The sequence below is a fragment of the Agelaius tricolor genome, unplaced genomic scaffold (genome assembly GCF_023055355.1).
Source record: "Agelaius tricolor isolate 1412-34295 unplaced genomic scaffold, bAgeTri1.0.p SCAF_9, whole genome shotgun sequence".
Lineage (NCBI taxonomy): Eukaryota > Metazoa > Chordata > Aves > Passeriformes > Icteridae > Agelaius > Agelaius tricolor.
Window position 1 is genome coordinate 27,015,363 of NW_027269269.1, and position 19,551 is coordinate 27,034,913.

A 19,551-nucleotide genomic window follows, 5' to 3' on the forward strand; every position below is an offset into this window, starting at 1 on the left:
TTGAGGAGAGCATTACTAAGAAGCTTGCATCTGACTTCTGCGTTTTTTAGGAGAGGGATTCAGACCTACAGAGGTCATCACTGGGCAACTCATGAGCAATCCCACTCTGACCTACCTACACAAAAGAGAATATCAAAACAGATGGAAGAGATTAGCATTTCTCCTTTTAAGTTTTCAGAACTGTAACTTAATATGTTGCTTGAAAACAACATTTTCAGGTAAATTAAAATAGCACTCCTTTAAGCTCCCATTTAGAAGGTTTAAGTAATTCCCCTCATTTTAAGAAAATACTATTTTCTATAATACTTATATACAGTGCTCAGTACAGTGGAATAGTTACTTAATTTTAACAGTTGATTTAAAAACAGAAGCAGTAACAATTCTTTCAATGAACAGCAGCAAGCAGTGGTTTCTTGGAGCACTGCAAAGCCTGGACCTAGTTTCTCTACACCAAGCAAAGGAAGAGCTCCTTGCTTGGAGGATGCAAAAAGCCCTTTCAAGGAAACACTGCTTTTTATGGGGTAAAAGAAATTTATATGAAAGTAGTGGCTTTGCTTCTTATGGAGCAGATTGAGATTAACCCGTTACTAAATCTTTCTCTAAATCCTACACAGTCCCTTTGAAACTGCGCTTCAGAGTTTGCTCCATGGCTTTCTACTGATTGGATGAATCAATCCAATGGAAGGAGAAACATCAAAACAATGCTTTGAAGTAATATCCTTTCCTTCTGTTTTACACCCCTACTGAAGTATTTTAAAAATGCATAAGGCATTTCAGAGGATAACTGCCTCTTGTGACTGGAAAAAGACACTGGGATTTAACTGCTTCAGAGCTGTTGCTTGCATACTCCAAGCATACACTAAACAGCCTCTCAATATTCACTTCCTTAAAAGTTGCATAAAATGAGAGATGAACTTGAAACAGTCACAACGCCACTTTTGTATGAAAATATACAGTGTATTTGTTACATAAATACAACACAGGCAGGTGATGAAGGGAATAAGGTGCATCACTATGCAAAGGAGGTAGGGGTACATGCTTGCCTTCTTTGGATTCTGCAGTGGAGTGAAACAGAGCTGGAAAAGGAGTATTTCAGTACTGAGAAAAGTAATGCATCATAGTTTGATATTCTGTGACACCTGCTTCTTTTCTCTCCCATTCATCTGAAAAATAGTCTTTTAAATTACAACCACCCATGTGTCACTCTGTCCCAGGAGTCACATTAATCAAGGTGCCTTGGGAAAGGGTATTAGTTCCAGGGAGCAAGGGGAAAGCTTTTTCTAAGGATGATTTACCTAGTTAACAGGGTCTCAGAAACAACATCCCTTTTTTTATTTTTCCCACAAGGCAGGCAGTAGAAGAGAGGAGTATGGACCTGTCTTTCCTTGAAAGTATTTTTTGCTAGTTCAAAGACAGAAGAATAGGGAGTTATCACCTGTAGTCAGAATTTGCCATAAAAAACACAAAATGCTTTGACATGACTGTAATCTCAAGTCACCAAACAGAAGACAAAGACTTTTTCTGTGATTACTTCTTACCTACTATGAGTCTCTCTGAGTCTGGCAGATGAGAAAACTGTCTCTTGAATTCCTCACTCCTATATTTGTAAGTGGAACTTGAGAGCTGCAACAAAGAACAGTAAAAGGTTATGCAAACAGATTTATTTTCAGCCATCAACTGTCTTCACACTGGATGTGTAATTTTATCTTGAAGAACAAATGAACCTCAGAAGAGCAATAAAGAATAGGTGGTATCTAAATGTGATCATCACTGTAACTTTATGCTTACTTATGTAAGAGTATTTATTTGGCATGGGCCAAACTATTCCCTGTATCAGGCCAGATGCCAGTCACAAGGCATTACAATGCTATGATAGCAACCTGCTCCACCCATAAGAGGATGAGAGCCCTTCTGGGACTAAATATTCTAGCACAGACCAAGTGAAAAGGCAGCAAGGCCATAACACAGAGATGACAGAAAAAATCAAGCCCTCACAGAGGCCAATAGAACAAAAGGACCCAACAGAGAACATCAATGTCTGCTTGGAGTACTACTTCAGGAATACTTCAATGCACTGGATTTTTCAACAGTTGCTGTAACTAGAACTGCAGGAACAAAGAAAATAGTTTCCTCCAGTAAGAATGAATAGCAGCATCACCATCACTTCTTGATTTTCTGTCATGCTCTACAGTTCACCCCATTTTAAAGAGATCACTGTCTATGATTTTCTTAAGATTCAAATTGGGCAGTAAACTCACAGCAGAGGACTATCTCAATGGACTTTAACTCCTTATTCCTATAAACAAATGTACCTGCTCCCATACAAATGAAGAGCTTCAGCACCTTCTCCAGAAAATATTCTGCGTAGAAGTCCTACTATTCATTTTCAGTTGTAAGAGGATCATATTTTTTTTTTCCTTAACGGATATTGGACACTTATTTTAGAGGCAGTCTTAACTAAATGCTGTATAAGGTCATGCACTCAGCTGGACTAAAACTATTACAGGAAGAAATCACTTTTAAGTGTTCCTAGAACCAGGTATAAATATACTACAAAAGCCTCTTTCACACTTTTTTTTTTTTACCTTTCTAAAGATCTTAAGCACATGGATGCTATTCTCTGCTTGAGCCCCTGTATTACTCCAAAACTTGACATTCACCATTAAACCCATCTCCACCATAAGATCAGTTTCTACTTATATTTAGGATGGAGGAAGAAGGAAGAAAGGAGGCAAAGAACTACTTTTGATTGTATGACCTTACTTTTGACACATTCCTGCAGCATGTTAGTTGGCCACTATTCTTTCACTATGTTTGTGCTTGTCCAAAAAACCCCAGGACAAAACCAGACTTATCTTCAGCTTGATGGCCTTTTAATAGACTAGAACAAATGCACTGTTCCCACCTCCTCAAGATTCCCACATTTTGCTCTTTTTCACTGAGGACATTCCTGCTTCTTGCAGTTCAAAAGTTCCCTGAACACCACCCTACAGCTTAGATCTTACAATTGTCTGGCATCTTATACTTGAGAACTGAACTCTTAGGCCACAGGAAATGCAAGTTCAAGTGCAACCTCAAAGTCAAGTGTTTAAGTGCATGTAACATGTGAGAGAGCAAAGTTGCTCTGACACAGATCAGCTCTTAAAAAATAAGTCAATTTACCTTCTACACCATAAATAAAAGGAAGTCTATATGTTTGACCTCTGTTTGAGTACATACTTGCTGTCCACTGATATTCTGAGCATTGTAATGCAAAAAGGCAGCAAGGGATGGAGACAGAAAATACATCCACCTCTCCCCTTTTGAGAAAAGCAAACATGAAAGGTTTGAGTGTAGCTAAAGAGAAACATGTTAGAACATGTCTCCTCTAAACTGTAATGCCTCCAGTTATATTTCAGTTATTTCTGTGATTATAAAAACAACATTCTTGGAAAGCATGTAATCTGCTGAAGTAGGTGGGCTATGGTTTCTTGGCCTGCAACATCCAGCCCTGAAATGCACACTTTTAACTGATCATCCAAAAAAAGCATCAAATATCTGCACTGCTTAGAAGAAATCTAGTTCTTTGCAACTACTCTGGAAAGAGACATAGGGAAAAATGAAAATTTAACTCACACCTGTCAAGTTTCCACCTGTAGTTCCTGAGTCCCTATGGTTTACACACAGTCCTACCTCAGCTGACTGAAGTCTGGACTTGTTTTCCCAACACCAGCATACAGGGAATAAAAGAATTAGTTTGCCATGAGAGGAAAATAAAAGTCACAATTTGTGAAATCATGATTTAGGAAGCAATGCTTTTAAGGAGAAATGTAGTTTCTCAAACATGATGTATACAAGAGATAAGAGCTACACTGAAGTTCAGCATCTTTGTGGTTATAAGACAAAAGGAATCAAAGAAAAGGGGAGCATCACAGTGTCACAGACATATTTATATTAGTGCCTGAATCAGCCAGTTCAACAGCTCCAAGAATCCAGACTCAGGATACTGAGGTTTACTTAGAACTGAAATTTTTCTAGAGCATAAAACCTGTTACAGCTTGTCTTAGAAACCCCTGCTGGCATTTAGAAGCGTTTTCATGAGTGACTGGACTATAAGAAAACCTTATTAATGGTAGATTTCTACTGAGCTCTTAGGACATCTAGGCAGAGTCTGCTCTGAATCCTTATCTAATCAGCAGAAAAATGTCAGCACATGGAAACTTTTGAACCTTATCTTTTTTGCATGAAAACTAGCTCACTTAAATATGTACTTCTTACCTACTCAGTAGGTGGCTTGATGATTGAGAAGAGATCCCTCAACAGACTTGGGAAACAAGAGGGGCAATTTTAACACTATTGGCAATTTTAATTTCCTTAAAGTGAAGAAAACAAGACATTTCTATGAATACAGTATCTCTTCTAATCTCTACTATAATGTCCAACATGTGGCAGTATTTGAAGCAGATTGCCACCTCTGAGTTACAAAATCTAGCACCAAATATAAAAAGAGGAAAGGCATAAAACAGGTTGTAGCATGGCACTCACAAGATGAAAACAGCAACTTGTTTTTAATACATACACATTTCTAAGTTTAATTATAAATCATCAGGCAAACACTTGGCCTGAGGGTAATCTTAGGCATTTATGGTCATGCTATATTTAATCACCAAGGAAATTATTAAGTGCAGCCAACAACTTGTTAGCATTTTTCATCTGAAGCCACAATATATATACCAGAAACCTGTAAAATAGCATAAACAGAAAACCATTTTCAGTGACAACCAAGAAGTTTTACAGAAGACAGTTATGTAAGAACCAGATATTGGAGACACATAACCAAATGATTCTCATACCTTGTTTGGAAATGGATGGTTCAACTATATAAAGTCATGTTCCAGAAAAACATATGTAAACTTAAATAGAACTAAGCTGAGTTATTTATAGGACAGAAGCCTGTTAAGAAAAACAGATTCCCTGCACATTTACATCTTCAAAGTGTAGCCACTGCAAACAATTTGAGCCATTTAGCAAACTGCAGAGGAAAATTAAGCAACAATTTCTCCCAGGAGTACATCAAAAATCCTAATCATTAGGAAATTATTTGATTGCAGATATCACTAAGTATGCAAATAAGCAATCAACTTCAGCAGAATGGTGTGCACATTTTTTAACAATCACTAACGATGGCAATAATTCTGCATTTGTTTTGTTAGTGTTTTCCCTTTGTTTTGAGACACTACAAAACCCAGGTAACCTGACAATTTGCATTCTACAGTTGTGACATGCAGCTATGAATTCAACAGCTGAAATCACAGGTAAGTTGAACTTATCAGTAGGGTAATAACTCTCATATCACCTAATTTCAAGAGATGCCTCCCACTGAGCTTCAGTCTCAGAATCAGTTATCACCACAGGCTCAGGGTCCCAGAATCAAACAAGCCTATAAGGAAGCTGCCCAAACTGCCATTTCTTTTATGCTCAGAAGCCTCACTTAACCATCAAAATATGGCCCATGGAACTTAAGGCTTTGCTCCTCTGTCTAATATGTAAATCCAAGCCACTAACTCTAAACCCCAAATAAAGATCATCTGACTATTCCCCAAAGACCTGTACTTTCCTATGACGTTTCTAGACATGGTCAAAAACAAATTTGGAGGTATTAGTGAGGTTAGGATAAAAGAACATTTTAACCTTACATAAACATATTAAAACAAACATTAAGTATTCTGGCAAAAGCTGTTGCATTTCTACTGAATAATAAAACCCTTCTTAGCATCAGGAGAAAGAAAAAGAACACAGTCTCCAGAAAAACAACACCCAGTCAGAGAGAAATCTGGATTTTATACAAGACTCCTCTATACTGCAAATGTTCTTTAAAGGCACCTGATTAGGGAAAAATAGGGAAGTAAAAGTAGGGAAAAATATCAATCCAAAGCCTACCACCCCCCCCAAAGGAAAAAAACCCAACAAAAAACCAAAAAACCCCCAAAAAGAACCTAAACAAAACATACTGAGATCCCACTTTCAGTGAAATTAAAGACTCACTAGGGGAGATGAGAACCAAGTTAACAGCCCTGAATAAAAAGCCTCATTTAACAGTGTAAGGGAGACAAACTTGACACTTCGCATATTCCAGGACAGATTCAGGCAGACTCCCTCATTATCACAGGAACACTTTCTATGGCACACTGAGATGATCTCTCACCTGTAAAAGGTGCCAGGTCTGACAAGCCTTTCCATCACAGAAATGTTGATCCCACTGCAGCCATTCCCGCAGTCCGCAAAAGTTCATTAATCATCCAATCTAATCTACAATACACAAGCCACAACTCTCTGGCTTTAAAAGTAGAGCTGAAATGACCAAATTTCTCTTTGGAAAAAAATAAAATATCTATTTTACCTTTTTCCATCCAGAGTAACCTAAAGTTACTCTGGATGGAAAAATCCATCCTATCTATGGATAGTTCTTCTGCTAGTATATTTGGTTAACTTCATCTTTACTTTGTGAATTATTTTTAGATGGTAAGCAAGTTACTCCATATCTCCTTCTGAGGTAGGAATTAAGCTTCTCAAGCCTATCAGCAAAAAGATTGTTCTTTTTCAGACTTATTCTTCTGGCTTTTCTGAATCCTCTCATTTTCAGTGTCCTTCTTGAAAGGTAGATATAGCATTGCAGGAATTACCACAAACATAAATCTGAATCACAGACTGCTTTTAGGCGCAGAATCACAGTGAAAGCTCACATCCACATGAGTGCCAGTCTGCCTTATCTTTTTGCAGTTACAGGGCACAGTTTCCCAATTCTCCTGACACCAAGCACTAGGTTGTACATTGGAAGTGTCAGACTTCTCCAGTTCATCTTGTTGTACATAAACAATTCAGATCTACTCTGTTACAGTGATCTACTTTCACTAACCACTTCTTGACAAAAATTACAAAAAACTGTTTAGGAACAATTTTCAATCATTAAGTACTCAAAAGCTTTACTAGCAGTGACTTATGTTCTTTTCTCTCTTGAAGGACAAAAGCATTTAATTTACATGGGGAAAGAACCACTCACAGGACCATGACATTACTTAGGGTGACTTACTGTCTACTTTGGTTCACTTTTGTTGGTTTTGGGAGGGGTGTTGTGTGTTTTTGGGAGTTTTTCGTTGGTTTTTTTTTTTAATGAGATATTTGATCACACCTGCTTATCCACACAGTGGATAAAAGAAAAAAAAAAAAAGAAACCAAGCAACTGTTGCCAGGGTTTGCTCAGCCATTGTATTCCTTAGAAGCCTGCTTTTCAAAAGTTCCCATGCTCTCAAGGAAATGTGAACAAGCTCCTAGTCACAGTGGGAGGGGGAAATGTTTAGGGACGTACAGCTATTTTCCTTACATTCATTATATGCTGTTTTTCCTTCACCCTTACCTGTGGAGAAGGGAGTCTCACAAGCACAGGGCCATTGGCAGGCACAGGGCTGTGCACTAAAGCCATTATGTCCCCACTCCTGTGGCCCAGCCCCCTCTTCTTTGTGGAAGCTGAAGGAGAAAGGAACTCTAACATTTCTTATTGACCGAGCAGAAAAACAACAGCATTCTCCTTCAGTGGCACCCAGAAGAACGTCAGTGAAAATATGTCCTTTCTTCAGTTGGAAATACAGCATGTATAAGTTAAAGAAAGGGATATTAAAATACAGGTCACTGGCAAATACTCCAGTTACTGTATCTTCCAGGGGTTAGTTTCATTGGGGGTGAGGAAAGTTGGGGTGAATAGAGGAGTGAGGGGTGGTAGTTGTGTTTCTTTAAGCCTACAAGACCCCATAACAAGGCTAAAGACAGAGTCCCTAGTTCTCCCAAGATGAGTATTACTATTAAATAGTTCTCACAAGTTCTCACACAGGCAGGCACACTGAACATGTTAGGCAGATTATGCCTTACCAATAACACCAGGAGCTTCCAAAAATCCACATAGAAAGAAATTCCTCAGAACTATTGCATTATGGAGAGCTGCTGAAATATTGGGTGCCCACTCAGAAAACATTTGACACCCAGTGTCAAGGAAGTGACTGAATGAGGTGCTTCTGAAAGGAAGACTATTTCCATTTATTTTGTAGACTGGGTAGAGCACATCAAAGCACTGTGTCCCACAGGAGTAGCCCAGCTGTCACCAAGTGAGATGGACATCAGTCTCACCAAGCCAGCATTGACCTGGCACATGGTGAAAGCCTGTTTTCCTGAAAAGCAGTTCTGGTCAACCAGGGAAACCTGATCACAAATGTTTCCCCATGTAGAAAATGAACTTGGCTGAGCTGGAGTACTGCTCACAGAAGGCCTGGTCATTTCCCACACCTCACCAGTCACAGTGTTCTTCCAGGAGCAGGAATGAAGGTCTCATGCTTCAGCTTCACCTATATGACTATCAAAACAGCCTAGAAAATCCACAGCCAAAGTTGTTACAGTTATGATTTTGACAGACAAGAAAATTTAACATCCTATGAAATACTATGCTGCTAACATCAGGTTATATAATTATAACAAAGGTAACATTTTTGTGAAGAATTTTAAAATCTGAAGGAAGAAAATTAAAAGACTTAGAGTTGAAAATATAAAGGTATTTCTTCAGAGAACTTTGATTTGCATAACCAGAGATTACATTTTTCATGTTCTTAAAAAAAAAAAAAAACAAACAAGGAAAAAAACTCAAAACAAATTTTAAAAAAACCAAAACACCCAACAAACCAAAACAGTAGAACATACTGGGAAGTATTTTGTAACAGAGTATTTCAGTTTAGAACATGTGAGGAACTCTCACAAATTTCTCCTTCAAGGTCACACCAGAATTAGCTCATATTCCCATTTCACTGAAACAGGGTTCAGCTGAAGGTGCTTGGGAAACAAAATGATAACCTTCTTATCAATTATAAGAAAGCTTCCTGCCATTACTACTAGTACTATATCTTTTCTCCTGAAAAACAAGACCTTGGATTGAGAATATCTGCTTTGAGAATATCTCTGCTTATTCTGAAGCAATGGTTTTGTAGTATTCAGTACCTTTTTTTTTTTCTGCAAGTAAGTGTTTTAAAGCATTTTAACAGTGAAGCCAATGTACTTTCATAACAACTCTGATTTGGAGATAAAAATCTCAAGCTTGCCATGTACAGTGCAGAGCAAAGCATATGCTCCATTTCAGAATAAAACTGACTGAAGCATGAAGCTAATGTAAAGTCAGAACACACACACCCCCTACACATACCTCCTCTAGCTGCCTGCAGCCTGTTCCAAACCATACAAATCCCTGGCCAAAGCCTCTACAGCTCCCCCCTCTCTCACCCACTTGCTCAGAGCTGGTGCTGGCCACCCTCCAGCAGTGCTAGCTAGCGTTCTGCCAGCCTCTGCTTGCATGCTGGCTTGGAAAACAGGCTGAAACACCCCAGCCTTGCAGAACAGGCACACAAATACTGCAGCAACTGGGCAAAGAAAACTTATGCAGGGGTGACATTTAAGAACTGCCCAGCTCCAATCTAAAACCACCATCACCAAAACTGATTTTGGGAAGCAGACTGCAGTAGCATAAATCATTTCAAGTTCACAGAAGTCCCAAAGGGAACAGCAGAGGAAAAGTACTATCACCAGGGAAACACCAGCTTGGAAAGAAGCACTTAATGCCTAGCACCCCCTCCTCTCTGCATTGCTGAAGGCTACAGTCCATGAACCAGCCTGAAGAGTACATCTGCACCTGGCAGCTCAGCATGGAGCCAAATCAAAACTCAGCCACTGTCTCCTGTTTTAAGTCAGGCTGAGGTTCAGAGCAGGAGCTCAGGACATCAGGGCATGCTTCCTGTATACCCAAATTCCCCAAAATGCGTACATTACCAGCCACCCAGAGCTCAGCTCTTCACAGGCACTTAGAGGCAAGGGATACAGGGTTCTGCATGCCCAACAGATCTCTGCCTGCTCTGAGAGGGGAACAGCAGCCATGCACCTATTCTGCTTTCTTTGCACTGGCTCTCCCTTTCCACCTGCCTTACCTGTCTGCTACGTTTTCACAACTAACTACATGGAGTCAGCAGCAGAGAGCCCTCTCCCAGCACAGCCCTACTGAGGAAACTGACAGAAGAAAAAGAAAAATGCATGTCAAGACATTGTAATCACTCAGATTTCAATCTGAAAGTCTGAAAGGAGAAGATAATGGAACAAAAAGAGGTTGTATTTACAGTCATTTTGCAGCCCCGGCTGCTGGCTAGGGTAAGTAGCTGTCTGTGCACCTAGCTGGGTGGTGGCTTTGGAGGACCTGCAGTTCTGCTGTCAAGATCAGCTACATATGTAAATAGCAGGAACTGGTTTCACCAGAAAAACAAGGTAACTCTTCTGCTTTCCCAAAGCAAAGACAGGATATATCATGGGGAATCTTCCTGTTCTGAAAGGAACAGGAAAGTATTGGGAAGTATATCCATACAGAAAAATATTCACTGACAATTTATTTCCATTAGAAAGCCAGTGAGAGGATTCAAAGTGATCTCAGAAAGGCCTTACCAGAGCCTGGGTACCAGTGTGACTCAGGTCTCAAAAATAGCATTAGCATAGACTGTTTTAAGTGCATTTCCTGTTTATAAGATAACACCATCTGCAGCTGATTGAACACCTGAGTGTAGACATCGGCAATTATCAAGGAGGCTGATTATTTCAGATTCAAATAGAATTATTTATATAACTGCCACCAAGCACTTCTGAGTTTGGATGAAACAAACACTTAGATTTTAAATATGAAAATTAAGTTAAAAGTTCAACAGCTTTGGACACTTCCATGGACAAACACCTTCCTCAGTTCTGAATTAGAAATTAAACTGCTTTTAAGAGCTAAGGTGTCCCAATCTCAGATTTATTCAGCATCTTCATCAACGCCTCCCTAGCTGGCAATAACATTTTTGAACCTGGTAGCAAAACTATTCCTATAATGCCCCTCACCAGAAACCACATCTCATGTTGCCTCCCCAGAATAAGCACAAGTTCACAAGGTTCTTAACTGCCAAACTCCTTCTCATTTCTTAGGGGGAAATTGTGGATCTGTATCTACTTTCTTGACTTCACAAATGCAGCATTCAAGCATTCTTTTTGTTCTATTTTAGTAGTTTTGTCTACCCCATGAAGATTTACCCAAAAAGATAAAGGGTAAATCAAAATACAACCACAAAGTCCTGTGATACACCTTCTAAAACAAACTTAATACAAATAAACCAAATGTGTTTGGATGAACTCTGCACTACCTTTACACTTAAAGTTAAGTGTGCTTGAAGGGAGTTTGTCATCCTCCAGCACAAAGTTACTCTTTTGCTCAAGTCAATCTATCTATTCCCCAGGCTAACTTTGAGTCTTGTAACTATGTTGTCCAGGTTTCAACAGCCATAAGTGTACTAAGTATTATGATGCAATGGCAATTAAAAGCCCAATTAAGATTATTTCCTTTTGGATAACAAAATACATTCCTTTCTGAACAGCAGTTTCATCTGACTCACATTTGTTTTTATAGCACGTGTATGGGACAAGTAGCCAATGTTATTGGTTAACAACATCTGTTTTTTCACCCGATTTTTCACTGCATGCTGCCCAAGTAATACAAAAAAAGTCCAAACTGCCTGTCTTTAGACTTATTTGATCCATTTAACAGAGACAGGGAAAATCCAGATGTTTTCAGGGTGATGAAAAATGCCTTATACAATAAAGAAACTACAAGACTTAACTTCTCAACTCATCTTCCTTACCTGCAACAAAGTCCCACCAAGATTATTTGATGCCAAAGTAGACAAATACAGAAGCAAATGAGCAGCACCCTTCAGCTGAACATTTCCCTCCTTACCCTGCCAGTAAAATCTGTCTCTCTGTAACTGCATCTCTGATCTATATTTAAGTTTAGTAACAGTGCCCAAACAAGGATCAGAAAACAACATCATGAAGGAAACAATCACCATGGTAGTAATTCCCCTTGGTGCCATTTGGGTTTCAGCGACTCATACAAGGAGACATAAATACTTTCAACCAGGACTACAGTGAAAACCTGAAGGAGCATATTAAACCACAACACTACATAGATAATAATGCAGGAGTGACTGTGGCCAATTACATAAACTGCTTTGCTATAAATTACTCTGGTCATCTTATTAAGCCTGCCAGTAGCCCTGCTGCATTTGAAATTCTATGGAAAGTGGCACTCACCAAGCAATTGCCCCAAAGCTTCTCCTGGCTGCTGCTAATGGAGAACCACAAAACAATCACATTTTGCACAGTTTTACCTACCTGTCCTCTCTCCTCTCCTTATATACAAGTGGTTCACCCACAGCACACCTGAAAAAGACAGTGCTACACCACTACCTGTTTGCAGAAATACAAGCTGTAAATTAACAACTAAGGCCAAAAATAAAACTTGAAAAAATCTTTTTTCCATCTCCTAGAGTTGACTTTTAAAGCTCTCATTCTGCATTAGGGACTTCCCTTTCATTAAAAGGATATCACTATTCCAACTCCATGCAGATTTCCTGAACCATGCTGCCTTTCTTATGGTTTTTCTCCCAGTGGCTAGAAAAAAATAAGTATATCACATAAATCTGAAGTATTTTCTTTCTGACCTTTTATATTTAATCTTCAGGTTCTAGACTAATTTATATGTATATAGTAATAATTAATATTATAGAGAACTATCTACTGCTGCAGCTGGCAAAAGCTTATTTTGACAGGGCACCACTGGCAGTCTTTGCTTAGAACTGGTCAAAATTTTATGTCAACGAGATCTACCTCAGTGCTCAGTCTGGAGCTGCATCAACAGCACTAAAGACATTCCCAGCACCAAAAGGGAAAAAACCCCTTTAGCCTAATCACCCATGTTCAAGGATTGGGTAGAACTGCAGTCTGTCTTCCTACCAGGTTAAAACACTGCTTCTGTATAATCAGGGCTATCACAGGGCTGAAAAAAGGTACCTGTTTCTGGAGATTCCAGGCAGGTAAACAAACAACATGCCAGTCCTACAACTACAGCAAAAGCTATTTGTACTAAAGCTAGGGCATTAAAATAAATAAATAAATAAATAAACAAAAGCCCAACCAACAAAACACCAAAATGCAGCATTAATGTGCCTAAAGGATTTTTTTCTCTTTATTTTATTCTCTTTGTAGACCTATAGCAATTAATTTAACCAATTCTCATCCTCCTTACCAGACTGCTTCATACCAGCAAATAATAAGGAGGCCAAAAATCCTCCTCCAATGTCAAGAGAATTGATATATCTCCTCCACAACCCAAATATTTGGAGGTACAGATAAGAAGAAACAACACACCAGGTATACAACATAAGAGAGAGCTACTGTCAGAAGGCCTTAAATATCAGCCTCCAAAACAATTCCCACTTCAACCAGCCCAGTAAGCCATTCCAAGAATGGCATGAGTCTTCAGAGAAAGGTGGAAGGAAGATTCAAACAACTATAGATACAATAAATATTTCATTTAACCCTATCTGTCTTGGGCCCCAAAGTGCCTCAATTTGTATCTGTGCTTCAACAAATTATCTTCCAAATTGTGATACATATCTGCATCCCTCCTTCTGCAGGTTTGAGTCATATATGCTTACTGTATTCTTGCCATACATATTGTCACACACTCACAGACTAGTTCTTTCTTGTAGAAACCAGATCCATGCATGTAAAAATTCAAAACACTTTCTTCATCTTGTGCAACCTCTGTTGCTTTTATATTATGAAAAGTAAAAGGCTTATTTTCACTGTATCAATTATTTGCCTCTATTTTCAAACTCCTTCACACTGACCAACTCTTTAAACTGGCAGCCAACTTACACTCCAATCAATTGCCTTTTTAAGCCTTATTATCCTTTTTTCAACCCCTCCTTGCTATCTCACATTTTCAAATTCTTAAAGAAGCCTCCCAGATACAAGCAATTTTCTGAGATGCTCATTTGATTTCCACTCATTCCACCTACCTTTTCATTCCAAGGGAAGGACTTACTTTTTTAGGTTTTTTTTCACGGGCATTCTTCTTACTGTTGGCATACATGAACTTTCTTTGACTGTTCATTAATACAAACTAGAATTCCCAGACACAACACCCTCACTTTTGATGCAAGGATCCTTTCCATTAGCCTCCTCATTCACCTTTACCTTCTTCACTAAGGTAGGAAAATACTTACGGCTTTCACAGGTTTCTTGTTCCAAGGATATTAAACTGAACCGTATACCAGTATGAAGGGCATAAAAAAGGATAAAAAGGTGAATTCAGAATCCTGAGATAGGGCTTCCAGACATAACATAATTTCCAATCATCTTTGACCTTCATCATCTATTTGCAGTTGCCAAAACTAGGACTATTTAATCAACTAGAGATAAAAGCTTTACAGTTTCCAGTGGAGAGAGAAAGCCCTGAGATTAAGTTTGTAAGCAATCTTTTTTCTTCTTCCAGTGAGTTTATAGAAGTCCAGCTTTGTCCACCTCCAGGTGGAGGGGAAAAAAAACCCCAGAAACAAAAACCAAAAAATATCCCATGACACACCATCAATCTTACAAACAGCAGTCAGTAATACTATCAGTTTAAGAATTGCTTACAGTAACAGAGAAAACTAATTATTTCACAAAATTATTCAATAAAGATATCCAAAGTGTTCTTTTTTTTAAGAGATAAGAAAAATTCCACAGAGTGGGATACTCTTCTTCCCTCCCTGATAGTATTTCAGCTACCCTTCCTTCTCCCCACTCACCATAGCCAGGAGAGAGATTGTGTCCCAGAGGCTGTCAACCCTAGCCTGCTGCTAATTACATGTGCTCACAGCGCCTATTGAGCATGCATGATACCTGGCCTGACTTCCAGAGGCATGGCACAACTGCCTACTCCCACTCAATCCATGAAAAATTGAAGTCAAACCAGCCAGGCTCTAACAGCCACATTTGGTTTCTATTATCAGCAAAACAAGAGTACATCACCCTCAGAAGAAATGAGCCCTTGGAGCAAGGGCTGGCAACCTAAGTTGCTGGAAACATGCAGCCTCTCCAAGCAAATAACCCTGGCATCAAAGCTGATCCCTGGATGCTACCAGAGGCTAGTCCTGCTGCTGTAGCAATTCCTCCCTTCTACTGACTCAAGAGTGTGAATGAGCATAACAGGTCCCCCCACCTGCCACAGGACACTAAGATCACCTTTGTCAAATGTTAAGTGACACATACTTCACACACTGCAACAGGCTGCCTTCCATGCTGTCACCCACACATTTACTATGACTCAATTCAAGGAGATTTAACAATTTGGTTTAATAGTCAGCAGCTGATCATCAACCATGCAAGTTATTGAAACATTTTCTGTCAAGAGCAATGAGAGATACCAATGGCATAACATTTTAAATAGAATTAATTAATTTTCATCTTGAATTTGTGATTTCCTGGTTCTTGCTGCTTTACAATTCAGTTGCCTTGAGGCTGAGAAAATAAGCACCATGGCTTCCTGCAAGCAGACTGGTACAGCTTTTAAAATTAATCAGTGACAGACAGTAAGGCTACAACATTTCCAACCACAGCATTATCTTATAAGAGGGAAGTATTTGCGCAATTACTTTGTTTTAACTGCAAGGTCATGTTTGCAGAGCCAGATAAACACCAACATCAAACACATACTAAGGTCTTGGAGTATAAATAACACAGAAGATAATCATTTAATCATAGTGAAAAACACCTCACACAGCAGCTGTGACTGCACTGAAGGATCCCACTCTCCTGAAAAGAAACTTCAAGCCTTCAGCACATGTCTCAAACCTAAGAGTGCAAAGCCAATAGCACATCTACATTCTCCACATAGAATACTCTAATAAATTTATTTTAAATCACCGGGCATATCAAGGAAACACTGGGTTGTTAACTGCAGGTCCAACAACCCAACACCAAGACCTGAACAGGTTTATTCCTCTCACAAAATACCACCTGCATTAGTGGTTGTATACAAACCATCGAGCACTAGCTTACACAATCCAATTTGCCACCTAACAAGAACATAGCTGGCAGTTGCACTGTCTGCATAGCATGACTTCCTATTGACTCAAGTACCAACACACAGCTGGGCACAGGCAGAACAGCCAAGGATCATCCTTGTTTCTGTAGGGATAGTGAAGAAAATACTGAACACCCCAAGAACTCACTCTAGCAACACAAGTTTATCTATGACCTGCTGGAATTTTATTAGTCCTGTCCCATTTCATTGGCTCCAGATTACTATTGCATTTTTAAGAGTACACATGCATTTGGAGGGGATTTATCCTATGGCCTGAGATGCAAAACCAGATGTCCTGATCATTAGAACATCTGCTTGTGAAGAGGAGTGAAAAACATACAAGCTAGATTTATAAACAAGGAGTTGGAAAATCTGATCCCCTGCTTCTGCTCACAGCTCTGCCATGGACTCCTTCTGGCCTTCACTAGTTACTCAATCTTTCACTTGCTAAGCACAATGAACACTGTGATGACCTCGTCAGGAGAAGGACACAGTGGACCAGATGACTTTCTATGAGCTGAAGCACAGGGATGTACTGAGGACACCTGATACAGAACCTGAGTCAGACTCCCTTCCTCACAGCTCTGGCACTCTGTGTCTCCCACAAGATCAGCTGTTACCCTGCCTGTGGCTCCTTGCATATGTGGTCTCCTTCCCTATCAAACAATAACAATCCATGCCCCAAATTAACAGCAAAACATACACTTCAAATCTAGACACACATTCACCTTCTCTCAAGGCATTAAAAAAAAAAATCTACCAAAAGAAAAGTACTGAAATAGGCACTTATTATTTATTACACACTATGCTTTCAGTCAGGCATTTCCCCAGAAAGAAAAAAATTGAATTACTTGTTTTCTGCCTTTTTTATTCACAAAGTCAATTCTTACAGAAAACACAGGAAGTTTATTTACTCGTGTGAAAAACAAATATGTTTACTTGACAAAAATGAACACTAGGAATGTTATTCTGAACCACCAACCACCAAGAATCAAAATTCAGTCCTTATGCTTAAAAAGCATCAGAGCATCAAAAATATATTTCTATAGGCATAAGAAACACTGGCATGGGTTGGCTGGCATGGATTCACGTCAGGACCTGAGAGACAGGACTGGGCATAGAAGCCACAAGATCTGTCACTAACTTGATCTGAGACATCAGATAAACAACTTCACCCCCCTCTCAGTCTCACCTTACACTTCAGTAATCCAGTAATGATAAAATTACCTGCCTCACTACATGGGTGGAGAACACTTTAGTAATTCATGACTACAAAGCAACTTGAGAACTGTGGATATAAAACTTGTACATATACACACACATGCAAATTAAAACAGACAGGTATTATATTTATAAATTAAAGCCAAGTTAGCAGAGATTACCCAAAAGCTCCAGTCAGCACTCCAGCTATACTGAGCAGGACCCTGCATTTTCTCTGTGCATGAATTAAGAGTCTCCTCTGAATCAGCAAGTAGCTGGTTAATAAGACCATGATCCACTTCATGAACTTCCTGTGAACAAAGAAGTAAGGTATGTAATTCAGCAGTGGTGGAGAAAGGTGAAACAAGATGGTTAGTCCATTTAACAGCTGTATATTAAATGAAACCTGACATGGTAATTTCACCAAGGTGAGTGGCATGGAAACACTACCACAGACAGCTTTTTCATCGGTTTTATTTTGTTCCCCCTAGACTACACTATATTTAATTATATTTTACATTTTTTATCAAAGTATTTTATTTCCAGCACACTTCCCCCCCCCCATCTTGCATGTTAAAGCTGCACAGATACTTAGAACTCAAATAATATCAACACAAGACATCGGTGCCTAATATGCAGCACGTCTCAGGAACCTGTGAGACCTTTCAGAACTTGAGAAATGTCATACAGGTGTAGCATTTTTACCAGAGTACTGACATATATTATTATAATACTGATACATCAAGTGTTTATACTTACTGTTAGTTACACTATAAATTGTACAGAAATACAAACACCTCAGAGACAAGTAATTTGACTCATAACACTATTAAGATAATAAGCAGCACTGTTTTCTAATTCTGTAGCACTCTCCATTGTTATCAGTATTCTTCACTTTGGAAGTCAGTTTTACTTTATGAAGGGAAACTGAGCCACGGAACGTCACTTGTGCCATCCCAGCTAGCAAACGGTACAAAACCAGCCCAGGGACCTAACCAGTAACCCCGCCTGTAGTACCGGATCCGCCGGGCTGAGGTAACGCTGTGTTTCAACTCCAAACCAGCTCAGAACCGAGAGGGTGTTGGGCTACCCCGCCCAGCGCTGCCGGGGCCGCGGCCCGGGCTGGGGACAGGCTGCGGAGGGGACAGCGGAGCGAGGCAAAGGCAGAGACACTCCGGGCTGCGTGGGACGAGAGCAGAGCGGCCCCCGCGGGGCTTTTCCACGCCAACACCCGCACTCGCTGCAACTTGCACCAGTTGCTGCCCGCCCGCTCCTCCCCACCAAAACGCCGGGGTTCAGCGGCTGCCCGGCAGCCCCGCGGCCGCCTCCCCGCTGGCTCTCCCGGGAGCCCAGCTCCTCCCTGCGGGGACCCCGCGGGGCCTTCGCCGCTCCCCTCATCGGGGAGCCCCGAGGGCCCCCCTGCCCCCGGCCCCGCCTCGCCCCAAAAACTTTGGGGAGGTGGGTGGGGACGGCGGAGCTTCCCAGCGCTGCCAGCGGGGCCGCGCCGCAGCCGCCCGTCCGGGGCCCGCCCGTGCGGGTGCCCGGAAAAGGAGCGGGGCTGCCGCTCCCCGCACCTACCTGGGGGGCCCTCCGCTGGCCCGGGGGGGCGGCGGCCGGGGGCACAGAGCCCGCCGGAGGGGCGGGCAGGGAGCGCAGAGCGCGGCGCTTACCATGGAGGGGGGCGAGGGCCGCGCGGCACCCGCCAGCTGCTTGCGCGGGGCGCACGGCGGGGCCGCGGCCGCCATTTAAAGGGGCCGGCGCCGGCCGCGCCGCCGGCCCGCAGCGGGAGGAGGTTGCCAGGGGCGAGCGGCGTCGCTGCTCCCGAGGAGGGGGAGCCGTCATGGGGGGCGGAGAGCGCTGAGGCGCTTACGGTGCCCTCCTCGTCCGGCCGCGGCAGCCCCTCTGCGGCTTCCGCAGGGGTTAACTGGAAAGTCTCCGCGCCGGTGGAAACTTTAAGGGCTGTAGTAGGAAAAAACTCCCGGCTGCGGGGAGGGAGGGAGGGCGGCGTTCGCTGCCTCCTGCCCGAGGAGAGTCCCGCGCCCGCCGCTCTCCGTGAGCGCAGCCGGTTAAACAGCGCCCGGGCAGCGAAACGGCTCCCAAATCCTGGGTTCGTGGGATTCGACGGAAAACACTGCCGAGAGGCCGCTCCGGGGGGACTTCTAGGGGGAGAGGGGGAAAGGCTGGCTGCGGGCCGAGCGGAGGATGAGGTGACATAAAGGCAGTGAGGGGGTTTTCACCCCAAGAAACCCTGGGTCTCAGTTTTGAAGCTGCTGAGCAGCGCCGAGTGGTTTCTGCCCCAGTCTCTGAGCACCCGGAGAGCTTCTCAAATCAGGGCACCCAGCCAGAGCGACCATGGC

General features: G+C 41.4%; 1 protein-coding gene across 5 annotated transcripts in view; it reads right to left on the bottom strand.

Moving 5' to 3' along the window:
* GRAMD1C (GRAM domain containing 1C) overlaps positions 1–19,245 on the bottom strand; it is a 51,594-nt gene extending 32,349 nt beyond the window's left edge. The window contains exons 1-3 of one of the 5 annotated variants that reach the window (XR_011680142.1): positions 18,773–19,245; positions 17,377–17,505; positions 1,539–1,623 (exon numbers count right to left, since the gene is read on the bottom strand). Coding sequence is in view for 4 of the 5 variants with exons in the window: in XM_071433336.1 (XP_071289437.1) it covers positions 1,539–1,623; positions 17,377–17,505; positions 18,773–19,036 (478 nt within the window). In the remaining variant the exon portion in view is untranslated. Of the gene's footprint in view, positions 1–1,538; positions 1,624–17,376; positions 17,506–18,211; positions 18,455–18,772 lie in introns of those variants that run through there. The other 4 variants (XM_071433336.1, XM_071433337.1, XM_071433339.1 and 1 more) reach the window with 4 other exon arrangements.
* Between the last annotated feature and the right edge of the window lie 306 nt (positions 19,246–19,551).